Below are 20,207 nucleotides of genomic sequence, written 5' to 3' on the forward strand. Positions count from 1 at the left end.
ATGGCCGGAAAGGGTGGGTTGACAATGTAAGTTCACCGATACATATTGTCATGCACGGCCGGCGTACAGCATCGACACGGCATATCAATACTGAAAGCTCATGTGCAGCCTGTGATGATCGCTGGAGTCAACAACCATCCATAAAAGCTGAGGCAGCAAAGGCCAACAGCTGAAGTGGTAACACAAGTTTATTGACTTGCACTTGTAGACGCCCTGGGGTTAATCTACAAATTCATAAACATCCCTATGTACCATACCGAGACTACTATGTGCAAGACAAGGAATCATCAATTATTGACATGTACTTGGAGTATTCCACTCGGGGTACATCTACAAATTGATGGACATCATCCCACATGTACCACACCTAACTGATTCTGTCGCCGTTCACGTTGTCCACCCCATGCCAGACAATTCTACCTGAAGCTGCCGCCATAACACCTGAATTATAAGCAATCTCAATGCCAATATTGGGCATCCACATTCGCGCTGGTCCATAGCTGCCGACACTGAGCATCACATCAAACCATTGTGCACGGGATAAAGCATCACGGTGCAAGGGTGAGCGTCGGTTGCACATGACGGCGAGGACTGTGAACACAGATCCCCATACTCTTAAGAGATCTCCCATGTCCTGCAATTGATTATTGGCTGCCCATAGACCGAGGCCCAGCTGGGTTGTCAATGAAGACCAGTAGAGGCTGGGGTGCATAACTCTCAATGCAGCAGCAATAAGGGCCGCCAGTCTCTGCATCGCCTGACATAAAGATATCCCACCCACTCAGAGGGTTGCCGATATTTCAGGATGAAATTTTGGAGCCTATTAAGAAATGAGGCAAGGCTGTTGGATGTTTGATGTGCTGACTTACCGGATGACCTTGTAAAAACCATGCTGGAGAGAGATTGATGCAACCAGGGGTAAGGCCATGATCACTGCTTTGAAAATTGGACTCATGTGTATGCCATTTGTTGTCCTTCACGGCACCGCAAGTGATACTCGTGCCCAGTGGCCCTGACATCATAACAGTCGCTGCCATCATATCATTCTAAAATGACTCAGCAAAGATCATCGGCGGCGGACGCAAACCAACCTGGATGGCTGCATCAATTGCTCCGGGAAGATACCATAGGAAAATAATACCAAATTTGTTGAGGACAACTGCAGGCCATTCCAGAATAATTTGACGATCCAGTGGGAATTGTGCAAGGAGTAGTTCTTCACGCCCAGACTTGAGGCCAGTCTCCATCGTTTGCAGCGCTTCTGAATACCTGGTTATATCAAAGTTGATAGTGACTAACGCCGATTGAAGTTAAAAACCGGTTGCGCACAAATCTTAGGGCTGTACCTGGATTGCGATATGCCTTGGCGAGCGTCCTGGCAAGTTTGGAGCAAGCCATGAGTAAGACAACATCAAGCTCAATCGGAGGAAGGACCTTCGGCCCCACACCAATGAGAACAGAAAACTGGCGGGAGACATATTCACTGGCAATGTGAATTGTGGACAATGCCCAGTCAGCAGGAATGGGGTTCATCGGACGAGGGACAGAAACATCATAAGTGCTGCCTTTATAATTGCTACTGATCACGAATGATGGGGCCTAACATCATAAATTAAAGCATTGCAGGCCACTGGTGATGAGAAGCACATGCCTGAGTTTTCCCATGAAGGGATTGCTCCAACGTAATGATGCTGGCTTCTCAATATATTGCAGCATACATCAACATTAATGACGTGTTCAACTACATCCGGCGTGTAATTGCAAACACTTGAAAAAACTTTTCAATTGGCGGAACTACGGTGAAACTACACGGAGGTCCTGCGGCGGTGATTACGCTGAGGTCTAGCAAGAACTTTATTCTGCTCCACACAGCAGGTGATTCATATCAAAAGACAAAACAACTCTATTACGTAGACATGGAACCAATGTTCAGGACAGCGGCGGCAGCTTACTTGAATTATTCTCTGTATACAAAGTACAAATGGCAACCAAAAATATGGACCGGCAGAAGGCATGTCTACAATGGACCAGTTCCAGATGCAGATTCACTAAAGACCTGTCTCAGGTGAGAACTGCCGGCATTCTGATTAGTTGAAGAACCAGCAACACCATTTTGGCCAGAACTACCAGCGGCATGGGCAAGAGACATTCCAGCGGCAGTGGAGGGACCTGGAGTGATGTTTGTGTACAAGCGTTCCATTGCCTGCGCCTGGCCCGCACTGAAACCCTGACTGTAGGGTGTACTGTAGCTGGGGATGGGCAGAAACATAGTGTTACTGAATGCGGGAGGGATAGACACATTGGGCATGACACGTTGCCGAAGGGACTCGTAAGCTTCCTGCAGGATGGATGTGGAATGTGGTTGCTCAGCCAATTTGGCCTCAGTGGTCCAGAGCTGTTCCTCACGACTGTGAGATTCAACCTGCATGTCCTTCACATCCTGCTGCAATGCTGTGAGCTCGTCGTGCATGGCCTCTAGATTTTGAATGTTTGTTTCCTGCTTGGCAAGACAGACATTCATGTTCGAAATAAGCAGCATGGAAGCGGTATGTCGAGCACAGAGTTCAGTCAACTCTGTTTTGAGGCTATTGATAACCACCTGCAGGCCGTGATTCTTCTCCACAGGGGATGCTGAGTCCCCCATCTTCAGCGTCATTGCTTCCAACTCTTTCACAACTGCATCTCCCGATAGATCGATGTCCATGGTGTCAGACATTACTGGAGAACATTGCTTTTCAGGTGGTGGTAAAACTTGCCGCTTCGGCGCCGGAGAGGACGGGGGTAATGGCGATGAGGATGGAACCGGTGTGGGTATCACAACCTGGCAGGCACATATAAGAAAAGTGCTCAACCAGTATAAGTGAGTCTCAGCTCTGCCTAGCTGCTATACTCGCAGAATGCAAGAATGTTCAACCCTAAAGGGGAAGCAAAGAAAGCAAGGATCCACGGAATGATGCTGAATAACCCTGGTGAATGGCGGTGAAATGCGCTGAAGGCGCGCGCAGGAAAGCGAAGTGCGAAAGTGCGTGAAGTGCAAAACTGCGAGGAACATGATGGAATGGTTGCGCGATGTGCAGAACTGCAAGGAAGCATAAGGGGATGATAGTGTGATGATGTCCATGTCTGATATGTCTGGCGGGGGTATAAGGCGATGCTAGGCGGTCCGGAAGCAATCCAATCCATGTCCAAACCAAGTCCCACTAGGTGCTCTAAGTATTAGGTGCTATGGGATTGAATGGCATGAGTAAAACTATATTCAAAACGCAAAAAAGAGAGACAGCAAACAGTGTGGATGTCCAAGTCTGACTTGGCTTCTTTGTGCAGCTGTCGACTTCTCTACCTTCCAATGAGCGCGAAGTGCGGGAAATGTGAAATATTAACACAAGGTGAATGATAAGAGTTATTAGGTGCGAATAATGCGCGACTGCGTCGGATAGACTCTAGGTCAAGGGCCAATTGGCACCGAGACATAAACAGATGGCCCTTGATAGGGCACACAAGGATGATATCAACATGATAGGTGGAAGAGCGGAAAATGCGAATAAAGGTGAGAAATGCGAAGTCAAAAACAATGATGAGTGCTGAATGCGCGTGGATATATGCAAGATGAGCGCGTAAATCGTGCATGGATAGCGAATTAAAATGAGACTGGTTCCGGATGAGAGAAAACACAGCTAAAGACTGATGAAATGATGAAAATGCGATAACAGGAAAACTCTTCTGCAATGATAGGCGCATATAGCGCGGGAATATAAGCGTGTGGCGCATGAATGCGGCGCTTGAACGATGAATTAACAATAAAATGATGCGGAGATAAAGGCGAAATAATGGGAAACAGTGTCTGGCTCCTTGAGAGCTTTAAACATGAGATAGACGAGAAATGCGACATAGAACGAGGATGAATATACAATGCCTCTAGGTGCATGACCTGCGTGACCTCAGGTGTGTGGCAGCGCGCTGGAGGCACATCAGAGTCATTTGAGACATGATCTAGTTGGCGGATGGGCGATGTGATGCACGGATGTTTCATCACCGGCAAGCGATAGTCACTGTAAGTGGAAAATGCGATGAGCGTGGAATGATCAGTGATGGATGGGGTTACCAGAGACATGCTCTGGTCGGAAATTGGCGCGTTTTGAACCTCTGTTGCCGCAGAAGGCTCCGGAATGGGCGCGTTAGGATGCAATGGATGTTGAGAGTCATCGCTGACTGACGATAGATGTTTAAAGTCATCACTGACTTGTGGCGGTATGGTGCACAGATATTGCACCTGCGGATAATAGTCACTGTGTGCAGAAAATGCGACGAGCACGGATGTGTCAGCGACAGACAGAGTTTCCAGGGACATAACCTGGTCGGATAGCGGCGCGTTATTAGCCTCTGGTGCTTCAGAAGGCTCCGGAATAGGCGACACTAATGTGCAATAGATGTTTAGAGTCATCACTGACAGCGGATAGATGTTTTAAGTCATCGCTGACTAATGGCGGTATAATCTCCTCCAGAGGCGCTTCTGGGAGGATTTGGACGGTGATAGGCTCGCATACTTCGAGCTTGGGCGGAATATCTTTGGCTGATGGATATTCTGGTGTGGATATGGGCTCTTGAGGTGCGCTTATGATGCACGCTTCAAGTTGGACTGATGGCTGGGTGATGATGTCGAAGGGCGCTTCTAGGACTGCTGGGGCGGAGATGGTGTCGCGTATTTCAGCTATTGGTGCGATGGCTTCGGCTTCTTGTTGCTCTTGAGCGCATTCTGGTTGTGGAGGTGCGCTTGCAAGGGGTGCTTCAATGGCAGCTGGTTTTTCGAAGATAGGGCGAGTATAGTGGCAAACACCACATTCTGGCCAAAAAATCCAAGATGTGATCAGCAAATTCTACATAGTTGTCAAATTCGCGGTATGAGAGAAGCTCTCTGTGTTTAAACACTGTATACTTCAAGGCATTCTTAATGATCTCCTTGTCTGTTAAACCAAGCGGTTGCACGAGTCGTTCTACTGACTCCAGGGAGTTGACGAGCTGAGTACCATCGCCTGCAAAGCGTGGCGCTGAGTCGGCTATTCGAAGGGGCATGCCAGATGAATCTACTGGGTCGTACATGGCGTGGGAATTTGCGGTTTAAGTGCGAAAAGATGCAAGAAAGTGCGAAAAAGTGCAGATTTGCGGAAAAGGTCGAAATTGTGGTTGGCCTAAAGGTTGAAAGCACGTGGATTTGCTGACTGTTCCCCTTGCGGTGGGCTCCAGTTGTGGGTATCACAACCTGGCAGGCACATATAAGAAAAGTGCTCAACCAGTATAAGTGAGTCTCAGCTCTGCCTAGCTGCTATACTCGCAGAATGCAAGATGTTCGACCCTAAGGGGAAGCAAGGAAAGCAAGGATCCACGGAATGATGCTGAACAACCCTGGTGAATGGTGGTGAAAGCGCGAGAAAACGCGCGCGGGAAAGCGAAGTGTGAAAGTGCGCGAAGCGCATGAAGGTAGTGCAAGCAGTGCACAAGTGTAGAAGACATGTACTGAGACTGATATGAGGAAAAGTGCGGATCTAGACGGCTACTGATGGTGCCACTAGCTATAGACTGATGCTAGGGCCTCAAAACGATGATGGACACATGCATTGCATGGAACTAACTGGTGATAGCTACTGAGTGGTAGGAAGGTGGTGGTAGGAAGCTAAGGTGGGTAAGTTTGGTGTAAAACGAACATGAGAGTATGTAAGTTCTACCTAAGCGCTCTCCCAGGGCTCGGAGCCGAATAGGGAGCGCTCTAAGTATGTAAATGAGGTAATGTGATGTAAAGTAAGGGTCCATAACGAAATAGGAAGTGTAATATGCCAAATATAGTCAGATAATGAAAGGGACATACCAAGGGACTGGTTGGACGATGGATGGATGCTCCTGGATGATGCACGACACAGTGTGCTTAAGCACGAGAAAGTGTGCAAGGCGCACACACGGGAATACTGCGTGTTGTGTGGGAAAGTGTTGCGCCTATGGCGCATTTCGTGGGAAAGTGGGTGCGCTCCATAGGGAAGTCATAGTGGATGATAGTGCAAGTCGTGCCATGAAGGCCAGTTGTCAGAATTCGTAAAATGAGCCCATATGAGCCCACAGAAACACGAGTCTCTACAACCGGAGAGATGGTGGCAATTGCAGGTACAGACATCGTCGGCAGTGGGTCAGTTGGAGCGGAGGCCGAGTCGTCTGACAAGAGCATGTCTAGAATACTCAGAATATGAAAAATGAAACAAGAAAAATTTACCTTCATCATCATCCGGCGCATGGTCTGTGGGGCGGAATAGGACCGAACCTACTTTGATCGTTGTTGATTGCTCTAAGTGCAAACACTTCGATTTCTTCCTGGAGCACCTGGAGCAAGCTCTAAGCACAGTGCCCACTCCAAATCCTTGGCGACAGATAACTGACCTGAATTAATGCTGATCAGTGTACATTGGCGCTCAATATCAGTCACAAACTTAATTAGACACGTAGTACAAGGGGGCTCCAACTCCCGCCCAGCTGTGGTCTATACCTAGTCAGTGTTATACATTACAACGGATGAAATCTTACGGCGCCAATGTCCTCTGTGAGTACTTTGGTCTTAGCTTGGACACGCTCTGTTCGCCCTACCTCCACTTCCTCCATTGGCATGCTTGAATGATTATCACTCTTGTGCCGCTTCCCAGTGTGGGTCCTAACAGTATCGGACTGCTAGACGCCATAAAAATCCAACAATCTTTGGTGATATCAGAATCACTTACTGTAGGGGGACCAGACTCATCAACCCTAGGCGTACGTGTTGGGCCAGCTTCATCTGTTGCCGGCGGGCGACTCGAAGCAATGTTTCTCTTGGTCGGCGGCCTACTAGGACCAGCATCCCTGTGTCTCTTCTGCGGCCTTCCATGCCCAAGGCCTTCTGCAACATGCTCTGGCTGGACGACTTCTTTTCCTTTTCCTTTCCTGCGCACAGTCACGTCTTGCAATTCCAAGTCACGGCATCCTTCCAGGTCCTTGGATTTTGGCTGTGGCTTCTGCCTAAGGGGAACATCTGTTGGAGCCACATCCTTCCCCGCATGTGTGTCCACATCCGCCGGCGGTACAGTGATCTTTTCCCTCACCTTCCCCTTGCCTCTGATCACCACCGGCTGCAATTCCAATTCGCCAATGGTAGGGATGACCTTTGTCAGCGCTCCATCCTTGGTCACCACCTGAGCCCCATCCACAACTTCAATTCCGTCGCCTTCCAAACTGAGTACCCGCCGGCTTCTTTTTTGGAACTGGTTTCAGTTTCGGCTTAAGCTTTGCAGCAGGCAGCGCTGGTGCCACCAGCGCAGACAACTGTGATGACGGCGATGATGGTGATACTTGGTTTGCTGGGGTGATATAATTGCGTGCCTTCACATGTAAGGGATGGTTCTTGATATGTGGATCATTCATCACGATGTTCGTCCATATCGGCACTGAGACAAATGATAGGCCACTAACTGGATCGCAATGCTCTTTCAACTCCATAGCCGCCGACAACAACACCGGCGAGATTTTTGTTGCAGACTGCCCATAAGTTGTAAATACTGGAGACTACTCTAAATTAGGGAATGCAACATCGCTAAATTAGCACATGCTAACCATGATATTTGCCATTTCCATGGCCATGGACAACTGGCCCATCCGACCTTTCGTCTTCATTGCTTGCGCTAGGATTTGCACCACCTCAGTGGCAGCATCGTTCAGAGCTTTGTTGGAAACTTCAGATGATGGCATGCTTAGCAGGAAATGTAGATGTGAAAGAGAGAGCAAAGATGTAGGATATTAGCTTCAGTAATATATAACAGATGGAAGCAATTAAAATTTCCAAGCAACTTTGATCGGCTCACGCAGCGCTGCCATGAGGATGTAGAAGCACACGTTTCAACATATGTGCAAATTTTCTCACAAAGAAATCCATTGTTTAGGGCGATCGTTTAAAACCCCGCGGGAATCCACAAGCCCAGACAATGTATTTAATCATGTGAACTTGGAACTTGACTAGATATCTTCACATCTGAACTCTACATCCAATACTCATCTTTCATCCAATACTCGTATCATCCAACACAATGTCAGAGCCAATCGACCGCTGCGTTCGTTTTGATGTACCTATGGACACCGATGATGAATCCCAATCATCTCACGTCGGCGATACACCCAAATGTAAGTTCCAGATAAGCGATAAGTTCACATTGACTAATCACGGCCAATTGTAAGTGTTCAATTTTGGGTTTGGGAATTCACCCTCTTGTCAAAACAGAGACCCATCAGCGGCGAGGCCTGCAGTATCCCCAACCCACATTTAACTTCGGGTTCAACATGAATACACAGGCGGAACCCGCTCAACCTGCATCGGCGCCCAAGTCATTAAACTTTGGCTGGATGCAGCCTGCGGCGTCTCCAGACCGTACCGCGCCAGCAACAACACCATTCAACTTTGGCATGGGTGCACCTGTCACATTGCCGTCAACAGCATCCACCCCTCCAACGCCGCAACCAAAGCCAATCAATTTTGGCTGGGACTGCCTTCCTCCTCCGGCGTCGCCTATGCAAGCATCGTCAACGGCATCCACCCCTACAACGCCGCGACCACAGCCAATCAATTTTGGCTGGGACTGCCTTCCTCCCCCCGGCGTCGCCTATGCAAGTTCCGCCCACAACAGCAACAGTCGACCCACCGACACCACCCCTCACACAATTGAATTTTGGCTGGACTGGGAAAGCCTCATCCAAGGAAGCACCTCAGCACGTTGGCTATGACATGACTAATAAATGTAAGTTATGCTTCTACATCTTATATTCGCAAATGTGGATCACTCTGAAGCATTCCGGTTTGGTTGTGAAGGCAAACCAGCAAAGGTCGGTGGTTGGAAACCGGTGTAGAGACTCGCGTTTCTGTGGGCTCATATGGGCTCATTTTACGAATTCTGACAACTAGCCTTCATGGCACAACTCGCACCATCATCCACTATGACTTCCCTATAGAGCACACCACTTTCCCGCAAAAACGCGCCATAGGTGCGATATTTTCCCGCACAACATGCAGCATTCCCGCGTGCGCGCCTTGCGCGCTTTCTCGCGCTTAAGCGCACTGTGTCGCGCAGCATCCAGGAGCATCCATCCATCGTCCGACCAGTCCCTCGGTATGTCTCTTTCATTATCTGACCATATTTGGCATATTACACTTCCTATTTCGTCATGGACCCTTACTTTACATCACTTTACCTCACTTACATACTTAGAGCACTCCCTATTCAGCTCCGAGCCCTGGAAGAGTGCTTAGGTAGAACTTACATACTCTCATGTTCATTTTACACCCCAACTTTTGGACCTTAGCTTCCTGCCACTCAGTATCTATCACCAGTTAGTTCCATGCAATGCATGTGTCCATCATCGTCTTGAGGCCCTAGCATCAGTCTATAGCTAGTGGGCACTATCAGTATCCGTCTAGATCCGCACTTTCCCCCTTATCAGTCTCAGTATCCGTCGTCTACACTTGTGCACCACTTGCACCACCTTCCTGCGCTTCGCACACTTTCACACTTCACTTTCCCATGCGCGCCTTCAGCGCGTTTCTCGCGCTTTCACCACCATTCACCAGGGTTGTTCAGCATCATTCCGTGGATCCTTGCTTTCTTTGCTTCCCCTTTAGGGTCAAATGTTCTTGCATTCTGCGAGTATAGCAGCTAGGCAGAGCTGAGACTCACTTATACTGGCTGAGCACTTTTCTTATATGTGCCTGCCAGGTTGTGATACCCACACCGGTCCCAATCACTGCTACTGTCTCAGCCAATTCACCAGCTACACGCTCGTCCCTGCTGGTGTCATATGCAGCCCCTGCACTTCCCAACATGGTAGGAGCCCTCCAGCTCCCCAAGGCACCAATCCCTGCTATCGCCATTGCAGCCGCCGGTGAACCACAGGCACCGAAACTGGCAACCTTGGTCAGTGAGGCTGAGCAGGCGGCGATCAACATAGTGAAGCGCCTCTGGTCAGATGAATGTGAGTAACATCTTATCTTCGCGAACCTAGCTTATGTCATTCAGTTGATGCGCTGGCACAAAGCCTACTCGTCACTGTGGTTGGGCCCGAGATTGAGGTCTGTGATCCCACAAATGAAGAGGTGCTGGACAGCAACCATGTCCTTCTGACGGCATACTCCAAGACAAGAGATAGGTTGACTCGGATCTTCAAAGATCTGATTGGCCTGCAAAAGATCGCCGATGGCCATGCCCGAGTCATACCAGCTGTTAGATCTCTGGCAAACGAAGTTGAGAAAGCGGAGACCAGGTCTACTGGCACCCCTCAGTAGACTTAGATTGTTGGATTTCTTCTAGATGTCAGCTGGTCTGCATCGCCGATACTTTGTATTATATCAACCCTCATTAGAATGATAGATACCTTGTTGTGAATAACATATACAACACAATTGTCTCTGCCGGCGCCCATCAGTGAACCAACATTAATTGAGATATCAGCCAGTCTGCATCGCCGATATTTTGTCAACAGTGGTGAGGGCGAGGAATGATAGCTGCGTGCTAGGGGGAAGAGTGGGAAGTGGGCTCTCAAGTGCTCCTCTGGATACGAGTGGAAAGTCGTCCCAAGGGGATTGCTTCTGAGAAAGATTCCTCTAGTGAATGGTGAGGGGGATCTATAACCAGTGATTCGGTCTCGAAGTCTGAATGGGACACTGAGGCAAATAATGCACCCAAAAGCGAAGTGCGCTAGCTAAAGGCGCCTAAACGCGCTAATAAGGCGGAAAGTGCGGAAAAGCGTGCTTCGAATGTCAAAGCGCACTTCGTGCGATCACAATGGAGTGCTTCAAGTAGAGATGACAATCAAATGGGGAATCAGGACTTTGATAGATGTAGAAATAGACACTTAAAGGTGTCAAAGCGCCAAAAGGAAGGAAAACCGGTGTATTCAGATAGAAACTCGAGCTATACACTTTGATGGTAGTGGAGTGGAAGTAAGTGACCGGAAAACAAACATGGTGACGTGTAGGTATGCTAAGCGAGTTCCCACGGCTCGGAGCCGAATAGGAAGTACTAAGGTAAATGGTGAGGTAAGTCAGGGTCCATAACGAGATATGATGATAAGTACTAGTGCCTGCGTGACGGAGTATGAGTTCTGAAGAAGGGAAAACGCACCAATGGACCTTGGAGGACTGGGACGGGACATGCGGAGGACAGGCGATGGATCCTAGGGAAATGCGACAAAGTGCACCGTAACGCGCTCGAACACACTTGAACGCGCTGGTACGCGCCAAAGTGCGCGTTGCGCGGAAGTCGTATTAGAAGCGCATTGTAAGGATATCGAGTGCGTCGTGAAAAGCCGTGAATTTGGCCCATATGAGCCTGGAGAAATGTGAATCTCTACAGCGGTATTTGTCATATACCATATTCCCGGGTACAGATCCGAAGATCCAGATCTCAGATCCGATCCAGATCCGATGGACATATCCGTTGTCCGGTCCACAGATCCGATCTAATCCTTATTTCATGTCCTGTTCATATAACTCTAACTATCGTTCATCTCCTTTCAGCATTCCTGTACACCGGTATACCGGTTATCCTTTACTTTTGTTATGCTTACTGATCCGCTACACATACTGATCCGCTTTAGCTTATACTTCATTCCCGGTTATGATTCGTTATCCATCCGACTTACCGATATGCTGTACACATACTTTGCTTATACTTTGTACATAGCCTCGCGTCCTTGCTTATTGATCATTCCGTTAGTTATCCGTAGTATATAAGCCCTTGTACATGCACTGTAGTAGATCAGTTCGAATATCATCTTAGATTGCACTCATTCTGGCAGGACTCTAAGTCCCTCCGTTATCCGTCCGGACTCGAGTACAATACTCTTGTCTACTCCGAGACTTAGGATTGATTCCTATAGTCTATATATCCGTCTCTGTCTTCAGACAGTCCTCACCTATTAGTTTCTAGTTCGGATCCAATCTGGATTAGCCGTTACTCTATACGTTCGACATCCGGAAGCCTTAACGGATCTGTTACGATACTTATCCGTCTCACTAGACGCGATACTCTAGCACTCTGAAATAAGGGGCAAGACTCAGGAAAGGGGCACAGCGCACGAGCTGAGGCCGAAGCCCTTTGGATCCGATACAACTTGAGTACGGTCTTAACAGTATTACATTGACTATCATTAGCATAGTGAATACATTCTTGGGATAACCAGCAACCAACATTCTAAGTACCAGATGCATACATGTACATTCTGACAGTATCTTAACATATACATGATTCAAAGACTACTTGCGCTTACTCTTGGAAGCTGCAAGTGCAGTAGCCTTACTCCTAGTTCTCTTTGCCGGAGTGTCGCTCACAGGATCGGCGGCGTGCTGCTTCAATCCCTTGGGGCGCTCATTTGAAATGTTTGCTGCCGCCTTGCTTCTTGTACATGTCCCTGCGGCCACTGCTTCCTTCAAGGTCTTCTGTGATTGGTCAGGCTGCCTTGCATTGCCAGAACCATTGAGTATTGCAACATTCACGGTGTCGCCAATATCAGCCAAAGTGTTTGACACATTCCGGCGCGAGGTTGCACCCTTCGCTTTCATGGGATTCCCTACCTCAGCAGAATTAGAGTTTGTTCTGGGTGTTGGTGTATATTGGCGACCTAGAGAAATCTCTTCCTCCTCACCGGTGGATTGTGCTCCCAGATCAATTGCACCTGATAACCCACCATCGTCGTGCTTGTCAGAATTACTGCACTGGGCATCTTGGTGGTCATTGCCAGCAGTCCGCCGGGTTGCGCTGGGAGACACGGCTGCTACATGCATCTCGCTGTCGGCATCTTTCCAGGCCTTGAATGAGAAGGCTGGTCGGATGTTGTGCTGCTGTCGGTCAAACCAGAAATCCAGCACAGCAGTGGCATCCGCTTTGTCCATCTTTGAAGGTTCCTTGAACTGCACGCCGGTGGGCCATTGTGTGCTTTGAAAGAATGCTGATTGGCTATGTATGACATCCCCCCAGGGTACCAATGCCTTGATGTTATCTTTGCCGCCACACATTCCTGTTCTGACACTGAATAATGTATATTCTCATTAAGGAAATCACCTACTATAGAGTGTTGTCAAGAAGGATCGGATCATGTGGTGTTGATCGGCGCATTTCCACCCCTTTGTGTCCGGTAGAATAGGCCACCCGTTGGCATCTTCTTCAAGTTTGATGAGCTTTCGGGGGACTCGTTTCTTGGACTTCACCATCTGAGGTTCCTCGCCATCTTCAGCATCTGGACAGGTTCTTGTTAGGATGCTTGCCAGGAAACATATGAACAGCATCTCACCAAATTGCTCCCCCACATATTCCTGCCACTCCGGCATGAAAACGCCCTCCCAATCCCTAGTCTTCATAAAGCTTTCGCTGTTAGCAAACTGCTCATTGAAGTCATGGCTACAGAGGTTAAGTTGGGCAATTCACCAATTGATCGGGGAGACACACCCTCCCAGCATTAACTTGCCTTTGCCGTCCTTCCATGTGGATAGCACAAAGACTCTCATTCCGGCTTTCTTGAACATTTCGGTGGCAAAATGCTCAATCATGTCAGCTCCTTTGGTCTTGGCAACATGGGCCTGAACCTCGGGTGGTGCTGCCTCATTATTCCACTTATCTGCCATTGCTTGGGCTTCCTCCTTCTCCTCCGCTGACAACTGGTTAATCACAGTCTTTGCAGCCTTTGGCCACTTGCTGATCATCTCTCCACTTCCAGCCATTTCTCCCGTCTCCTCTTGGATGAGGGCCTTATGGGTGTGAATCAAGACTTTTCGGGCAGTCCAAGTCCTGCCATACTTGATGAGGGGCTTGGAAGATGGTTTCTGGTGAGAGTGGTTTTGCAACCATTCCTATAAGTCTGACATGGACATGTTATCAATACTCCAGGACCCGGATACATACTATAACCTGTCATGTACCTTTTTCCTAGCTTTCAGTATGGCTTTGTCCTTAGTCGGAGCTTGGAGAGAGGCTTCCTTGTGGCTGGCATCAAGACCCTCGCCCGCTCCTTTCCTTTGACAGACTTCCAGTCCTCTAGATGGACCCTGAGGACAGTGACTTCTGCCTTGTCCAAGGGAACCTTGTTTTGCTGTAGAACAACAATAGGAGATTGACTTCTTGCCATGTTGTGATGTGAATGGTTCGGAATTCAAAATAGTTGGTTGAGATGTACCTTATTGGTATCCCAGATTCAGCCTATATTACATCCTTGTTGGTATTGCTCGGTTCAGCTTGTATTATATTTATATTATGTACTTGTAAATGCTAATTGACTAGGTTGAAATTGGTTACCCTTCTTACTATCAACATACACAACATACGATATTGATATAGACAAATGGGGGGCTCTAGAATCCAAGAGTGGACACCTCCCCTGAAAGTATTCAGTTGTAGAATGGAAGAAAACATACTGAAACTAGAAAGGTGGTGGGCAAATGGGTGGAAAGACCAAAGATCAGACAATCAGTTCCGCCTACCCCTACCAAGTCTCCCTCAAAGCAGGCATCCTATGATATGCTGTACCATGGGGAAGATGACTTCCTCGGCGACATTGGAGCAACTCCACTGCAGCTCCCTAGGTCACTGGTGAGCACTCTGTAACTTCACTGTCAATTCACTGACCTTCATTCAAGAGTCAAAATGACTATATCCGCAATGGGTGCCCAAGACTAAAACATATCTCAACATACTCCTTGAACAGGAGGTTCCATCAGATCGATCATGTACCATCTGTGGGACAGATGGTGTATATAAATGTCATGGGTGCTTTGGTGAGCCCTTTATTGCACCAATTGTTGCAGAATGAACCACCAGAGACTTCCCTTCCACTGGATCAGCCAATGGACAGGTGCCTTCTTCGAGGAATCTTGCTTGGTCAAGATTGGGATAGTGATGTGGCTTGGGCATGCCGGAACTCCTTGCCCCTGGGAAGATGACACCGGAGAGTCAGCATTTTTCGCTGATGGAGGGGCAGAAGGGCCGGTGAGCTCAGATAGCGAGGGTGCATCAGATGAACAGTCCGATGCACCTCTTGCACAGGAAGCACACGACCTCCCAACCGGCGTGCCATTCATAAAGAACAACAAGACCATGACTACTATAGTAGATAAGTCAGGAGTACATACTCACATGGTTAAGTATTGCACATGCCCCGGGGCCCCTTCTGCCGATATACAGCTGTTTCAAATGGGCTTATTTCCAGCATCATTCTTGGAACCAAAGACAGCATTCTCGTTTGATGTCTTGGATGACTTTTTGCTCGATAACCTGAAGTGCGGTGTGGGTAACACAACAAAGGTGAACGCAAGTCAGATGACAAGCAAACACTCTCTATGTTGGGTCTTGATATGCCGTGCGATATGTTCGACCCTTAAGGGAAGCAAAGAAAGCAAGGATCCACGAAATGATGCTGATCAACCCTGATCAAAGGCGACAAAAGGGCGATGTAGCGCGAGAAACGCGCTCAAGGCGCGCGCAGGAAAGTGAAACGCGAAAAATGCGCGAAGTGCGGGAAGGCGAAAGTGCGAAAGGGCAAAAATGCGCGGAGAACAAGGGATGGTAGTGCGAGCAGCGCACAAGTGTAGAGAGACATAATATGGTGAAAAGCGCGGATATAGATGGCTACTGATACTGCCACTAGCTTTAGACTGATGCTAGGGCCTTAAGACGACGACGGACGCATGCATTTGCATGGAACTAACTGCCAAGTACATGGTGGTAGAAAGATGTGGTAGGAAGCTGAGGTAGGAAGCTGAGGTAGGAAGCTAAGGTGTCCAAATGAACATGAAAGTATGTAAGTTCTACCTAAGTGCTCTCCCAGGGCTCGGAGCCGAATAGGGAGTGCTCTAAGTATGTAAGTGAGGTAAAGTGATGCAAAGTAAGGGTGCATAACGAAATACACAGTGTAATAGGCTAAATATGGTCTGATAATGAAAAGGGACACACCTAGGAACTGGTTGGACGATGGATGGATACTCCTGGATGATGCACGATGGAGTGCGCTTAAGCGCGAGAAACGCGCTAAGCGCGCGCGCGGGAACGCGAAACGCGAAAGCGTGAGAAAGTGTTGCGCCTATGGTGCGCTTTGCAGGAGAGCTGTGGCATTGTATGCGCAAATGACTGGAGACATAGCAGAAGTTGCGTATGGAGTAGGGCGACAAGTGCGAGAGAAACGTGCTAAGTGCGCGCGGGAATGCTGCGCGTTGTGTGGGAAAGTAGCGCGCCTATGGCGCGTTTCATGGGAAAGCTGCGCGTTGTGTGTGGAATGACCAGAAACAAGATAGAAGTCGCATACGGATGATGGTGCGAGTCGTGCAGTAAAGGCCAGTTGCCAGAATTCGTAAAATGAGCCCATATGAGCCCACAGAAACGCGAGTCTCTACAGCGGGACATCAGCGATGAATTATTACAGCAAGTTAAGAAGGATGACCACAAGGGTCTTCCCTCACTTAGTGCCGGTATGTACGTCGGCGACGCTCCGCCAATGTCATTGATTAGGATGCAGGATCGGTACCGAGAGCTGATGAGGGTGACGAGACAATGGTGGAAGTTGAAGCTACTGAAATGGAATGGCTTTGGCCATGAGGACAAAAAGGTCACACCTGGCGATCTTGCTCTGTTCTGTCCAGCGTGTCCCCAGCCAGGCATCAATGTCACATTGCCCACAGGAGATGACGCCGAGGGCCTAAATGGGTCAGACTTGCAGATGCCGAGGTGGCTTTATTCAAGATCTTTAGTCATGGACGGAAACTTCAAAGCGGAGCATCTCCATGCTGCAAATCTGTCTGATGAAGTCTCACTCATGGACGGCCGTGGCTTCATGGTCGGCGACCGCATATACAAGGAGCACCTGTCCCTTGCCAAAGAAGCCGTCCAACGCTCCGAGTGTAACAATCATCGCGCCATCAATCAAGCAAATGCAACACGCCACAGACTGGAAGCCACAGGCATCAGTGGGTGTGCTTGTGCAAGGCATGGCTGTTTTGTCCCTCATGCCATGGTAGATTTTCAGAAGGGAGAAAGGTGTGTAACACCAAGGATGCTCACACCATCGCTGATTACCACTAGACAGATGAACATGGATTATGCACTGTGTGAGGCACTGAAAGTGAACGCCGAGGGAATCCGCCATGCATTGACATTTTATGATGTCAACTGTCAGTACCACAAGCATCTGAAGGACCGAATCGCCGAAAGTCCTATCCTGCAGATCCATCAAGAGCCGGAGATCATTCCTGGTATTGGTCTATTGCATGTACATGGCCATCAAGATAGCTGCTATGTCAGATATGCTTCCAATTTCATTGAGGGCGCAGCTTGAATCGACAGGCGAGATCATGGAAACCCTGTGGGCGCTGTTAAACATCATCTCGCCATCGGCGCGTGGCATGGGTACACCCCATCAGAAAGAATGTCTGGATTACCAAATGAATGACTGCAATTTCATGAAAATGATCAGGATGAGTGAGTGCTCCTAAAATATAACACAATCTCATTATCTGACAAGACTCCACATACAGGCAAAAGTCTCTGCAGAAAATACAGGCAGGCTGTGAAGGGCATCGCCGAAAGTACAGAGGCATTTCAGAAACTTCATGAGACCGCTGATCCTTGGCAAGTTCAAGATTGGGAAGCACAAGAGAGGTTGGCGCAAGCAAGACGGCTTCGTGATCCAACAGCAATGGACATTTACAAGGTTCAACTTCAGAAAGGTATGTAGGTGAGAGCTGTCTGGTTGGTCAATTTTTAATCCAGCACAGCGCCGACCAGAAAGCAGCAAGAATTGCAATTGTTAGCATCCCAAGGCCAGCGTCCTGGGCTAGCACGCCGGAGAGGTGCGGCGACATGGCTAGCAGAGGGTCTCACCATTGAGGAAGCCCAGATCACCCTGCAGATGGATGTGAGAAAACTGGGACAACGTTGGATGGACACGCAGCGATTGGATATTTGTCGCCGGCGTGACACCCTACAAAGGGATATCAATCAGTGGGTGGATGCAGGAAGGACTTTTCTTGGCGATGGATTGGGTGATGACGACATACAGCCCATGGAACTACAACTTCTGACCCTTCAAGATGATTCACAAGATGAAACAGATGAACCGGAGAATGACTACAGAGTGTTTGAGCCGGAGAAGGTGGTTATTCCATTGCCTTCTAATTTAGGACTGGAGAGATGTGCTGCGCTTGGCGTTACCGATTTGGTGGACCAGGAACTCACTCTCCGGCAAGGCCAGGCAAATGATGCACTTCACAACATCAGAGTGCACTTAGCAGACAAGGCGGTGAGGTGATCTCAACCTGGCTGGGCTGATATGAAATATCTAAAAATGCTCAACCAGTATAAGTGAGTCTTGGCTCTGCCTAGCTGCTATACTCGCAGAATGCAAGAACATTCGATCCTAAAGGGGACTGCTACTGAACACAGAACCAGATGAAAGAAAGACCCTTGAAGTGCGATGGATGCGCAAAAGCGCAAGAAGAAAAGCGAAGTGAGCGCGAAGCGCGAGAGAGCGCACTAAGGTAAGCGTGAGCGTGGGAATGTGAGTGCTAAGGCGCGCGTTGTGCGGAAAATACCAGATAAGGAAACAGATGTGCAAAGCGAGTGCAGATGCAGAGCGAGTGTTATAATGAGTGCGGATAATAGTCTAGTATAGGCGGATAACGATAACCATTGGAAACACAAAGTGTGCCCAAGTGGTGACTACTACTTTAAAGTAAAACCCAATAGGGAGGGAAGTACAGCAAAGGGGAGTAATAATGATGAAGTAGTAAGTCAGCAAACTTTATACTATGGAAATCGCATCGGAAGCGGAAAGGATAGGAGCAATAAGCACTATGAATACGTAATGACATGTAATAGCGCTGCAATGCTTGTTACAAACCACGAGGCAAGGGATATGACGTACCAATGAGGTGGGTGGACATAGACGGACGTTCCTGGATGATAGGCGATGCAGGGCGCTTAAGCGCGAGAAAGCGCACAAGGTGCGTGTGTGGGAATGCTGCGTGTTGTGTGGGAAAGTGCCGCGCCTATGGCGCGTTTCGCGGGAAAGCTGCGCGTTATGTGTAAAACGACTAGGGACATGATAGAAGTCGAATATAGCTGATGGTGCGAGTCGTGCATTGAAGGCCAATTGTCATGAGTTGTGAAAAGGTGCAAAATGTGCCCATATGTGCCTGCAGAAACACGAGTCTCTACAGCGGTAATATTCTGGAGAACTGTTAGGACCGCAAAGTCACAAGCTGCATCCACCAGGGCTTGGGCTCAAGTTCATTCTGTTGATAGGGGCGGTTAGCATCAATGCAAGTATCTATTCCAAGTGCCGATCACAACTTTGAAAACTTGCCGCCGATGATGCTGTGCTAGAAAGATACCAGCAGTTGCTGAAGGAGCATCTCAAGGTTAGCACAGCGGTCGCCGATCCAAACTCTCGGGGTCAAAGGAACAATATGTTGGCTTGGTTTTGGTCTATGGATGTACAAGGGGATTCTAATAGCAGTGATTGGGTGAATGAATGTGAGTGAGACTGATTTCTCACTGCCCGGCGCTCATCATGCCGATACAGTTTACCGTGTGCATTGGCTCCGTGCCAAGGCTATGAGAGATCGTTGGGCAGAAGAGATGTTGCTTGTAAAGCATGAAATGGATTGGACCTGTGACTCTTTTCTTCATAAAGCTGAGAATTGGATCCGTCTAGGTAACATCTCCAGGCAGGTCCATAAAGAGGGACATCTGGGATATGCGGCCAGACAATGCAAAATTTATCAACATTTGTACGCAGAGGCCAGTCATGCATTCAAACGGACAAAGGCCTCGTCTCAAGCAGAGCAGCATTTTCCTGTCTTAGAAAATGCAAATACTGGATAACGATGGACTACTGGGTAGAAGACCTCTCACTCCGATGTACTATGTAGAACAGCTCTCAATGATTATTCGCTGAGGCAGATCTTGTCAATTATATACGCCAGGCATCGTGAGCGGCGATGATGACCATCATTCGGCGCTGAATGAAGTGGTAGCACATCTCACATGCCCATTCTTTGTGGCGACGGCTCCACCGAGTGAATCTTGTTCTCCACTTGTTTTGTACAGCAGTTTGAAGACCTTCAGCCAGCGTGCCATGTGTTACCCTTGGGCTAGAATCAGCTATTGGAGCACCGG

The 20,207-nt window shown here is 48.5% G+C and overlaps 9 protein-coding genes across 9 annotated transcripts; 4 read left to right on the forward strand and 5 right to left on the reverse strand.

The window, feature by feature from the left end:
- Positions 1 to 367: 367 nt before the first annotated feature.
- Positions 368 to 1,533, reverse strand: DFJ58DRAFT_728639 (uncharacterized protein; the record flags this gene model as incomplete). The annotated part of the gene is made up of 4 exons (XM_041385618.1): positions 368 to 757; positions 870 to 1,046; positions 1,092 to 1,294; positions 1,347 to 1,533. 4 exons carry the CDS (start codon positions 1,531 to 1,533, stop codon positions 368 to 370), a joined length of 957 nt encoding a protein of 318 aa, XP_041243228.1.
- A 484-nt stretch (positions 1,534 to 2,017) lies between these two features.
- DFJ58DRAFT_841955 (uncharacterized protein) lies at positions 2,018 to 2,716 on the reverse strand (the record flags this gene model as incomplete). Its single annotated transcript, XM_041392771.1, has 1 exon — positions 2,018 to 2,716. The coding sequence occupies one exon, from the start codon at positions 2,714 to 2,716 to the stop codon at positions 2,018 to 2,020; it is 699 nt and encodes a 232-aa protein (XP_041243229.1).
- A 921-nt stretch (positions 2,717 to 3,637) lies between these two features.
- Positions 3,638 to 5,097, reverse strand: DFJ58DRAFT_728641 (uncharacterized protein; the record flags this gene model as incomplete). The annotated part of the gene is made up of 3 exons (XM_041385619.1): positions 3,638 to 4,413; positions 4,445 to 4,874; positions 4,927 to 5,097. The coding sequence occupies 3 exons, from the start codon at positions 5,095 to 5,097 to the stop codon at positions 3,638 to 3,640; spliced, it is 1,377 nt and encodes a 458-aa protein (XP_041243230.1).
- An 820-nt stretch (positions 5,098 to 5,917) lies between these two features.
- Positions 5,918 to 7,755, reverse strand: DFJ58DRAFT_728642 (uncharacterized protein; the record flags this gene model as incomplete). Its single annotated transcript, XM_041385620.1, has 7 exons — positions 5,918 to 6,198; positions 6,257 to 6,304; positions 6,364 to 6,520; positions 6,565 to 6,702; positions 6,756 to 7,271; positions 7,321 to 7,572; positions 7,621 to 7,755. 7 exons carry the CDS (start codon positions 7,753 to 7,755, stop codon positions 5,918 to 5,920), a joined length of 1,527 nt encoding a protein of 508 aa, XP_041243231.1.
- Positions 7,756 to 8,090: 335 nt separating this feature from the next.
- On the forward strand, positions 8,091 to 8,781 carry DFJ58DRAFT_841958 (uncharacterized protein; the record flags this gene model as incomplete). Its single annotated transcript, XM_041392772.1, has 2 exons — positions 8,091 to 8,184; positions 8,300 to 8,781. The coding sequence occupies 2 exons, from the start codon at positions 8,091 to 8,093 to the stop codon at positions 8,779 to 8,781; spliced, it is 576 nt and encodes a 191-aa protein (XP_041243232.1).
- A 1,091-nt stretch (positions 8,782 to 9,872) lies between these two features.
- DFJ58DRAFT_841959 (uncharacterized protein) lies at positions 9,873 to 10,333 on the forward strand (the record flags this gene model as incomplete). Its single annotated transcript, XM_041392773.1, has 2 exons — positions 9,873 to 10,023; positions 10,068 to 10,333. 2 exons carry the CDS (start codon positions 9,873 to 9,875, stop codon positions 10,331 to 10,333), a joined length of 417 nt encoding a protein of 138 aa, XP_041243233.1.
- A 1,971-nt stretch (positions 10,334 to 12,304) lies between these two features.
- On the reverse strand, positions 12,305 to 14,169 carry DFJ58DRAFT_841960 (uncharacterized protein; the record flags this gene model as incomplete). The annotated part of the gene is made up of 5 exons (XM_041392774.1): positions 12,305 to 13,065; positions 13,114 to 13,284; positions 13,339 to 13,445; positions 13,494 to 13,894; positions 14,041 to 14,169. The coding sequence occupies 5 exons, from the start codon at positions 14,167 to 14,169 to the stop codon at positions 12,305 to 12,307; spliced, it is 1,569 nt and encodes a 522-aa protein (XP_041243234.1).
- A 1,004-nt stretch (positions 14,170 to 15,173) lies between these two features.
- DFJ58DRAFT_716618 (uncharacterized protein) lies at positions 15,174 to 17,364 on the forward strand (the record flags this gene model as incomplete). The annotated part of the gene is made up of 4 exons (XM_041384241.1): positions 15,174 to 15,316; positions 16,429 to 16,501; positions 16,549 to 16,914; positions 17,164 to 17,364. The coding sequence occupies 4 exons, from the start codon at positions 15,174 to 15,176 to the stop codon at positions 17,362 to 17,364; spliced, it is 783 nt and encodes a 260-aa protein (XP_041243235.1).
- A 2,050-nt stretch (positions 17,365 to 19,414) lies between these two features.
- DFJ58DRAFT_661356 (uncharacterized protein) lies at positions 19,415 to 19,913 on the forward strand (the record flags this gene model as incomplete). Its single annotated transcript, XM_041382208.1, has 2 exons — positions 19,415 to 19,562; positions 19,612 to 19,913. Coding segments are annotated over 2 exons (450 nt in total), but the record flags the coding sequence as incomplete, so codon positions are not given.
- Positions 19,914 to 20,207: the final 294 nt, after the last annotated feature.

This window comes from Suillus subalutaceus (genome assembly GCF_016647625.1).
Source record: "Suillus subalutaceus strain FC151 chromosome Unknown DFJ58scaffold_62, whole genome shotgun sequence".
NCBI lineage: Eukaryota > Fungi > Basidiomycota > Agaricomycetes > Boletales > Suillaceae > Suillus > Suillus subalutaceus.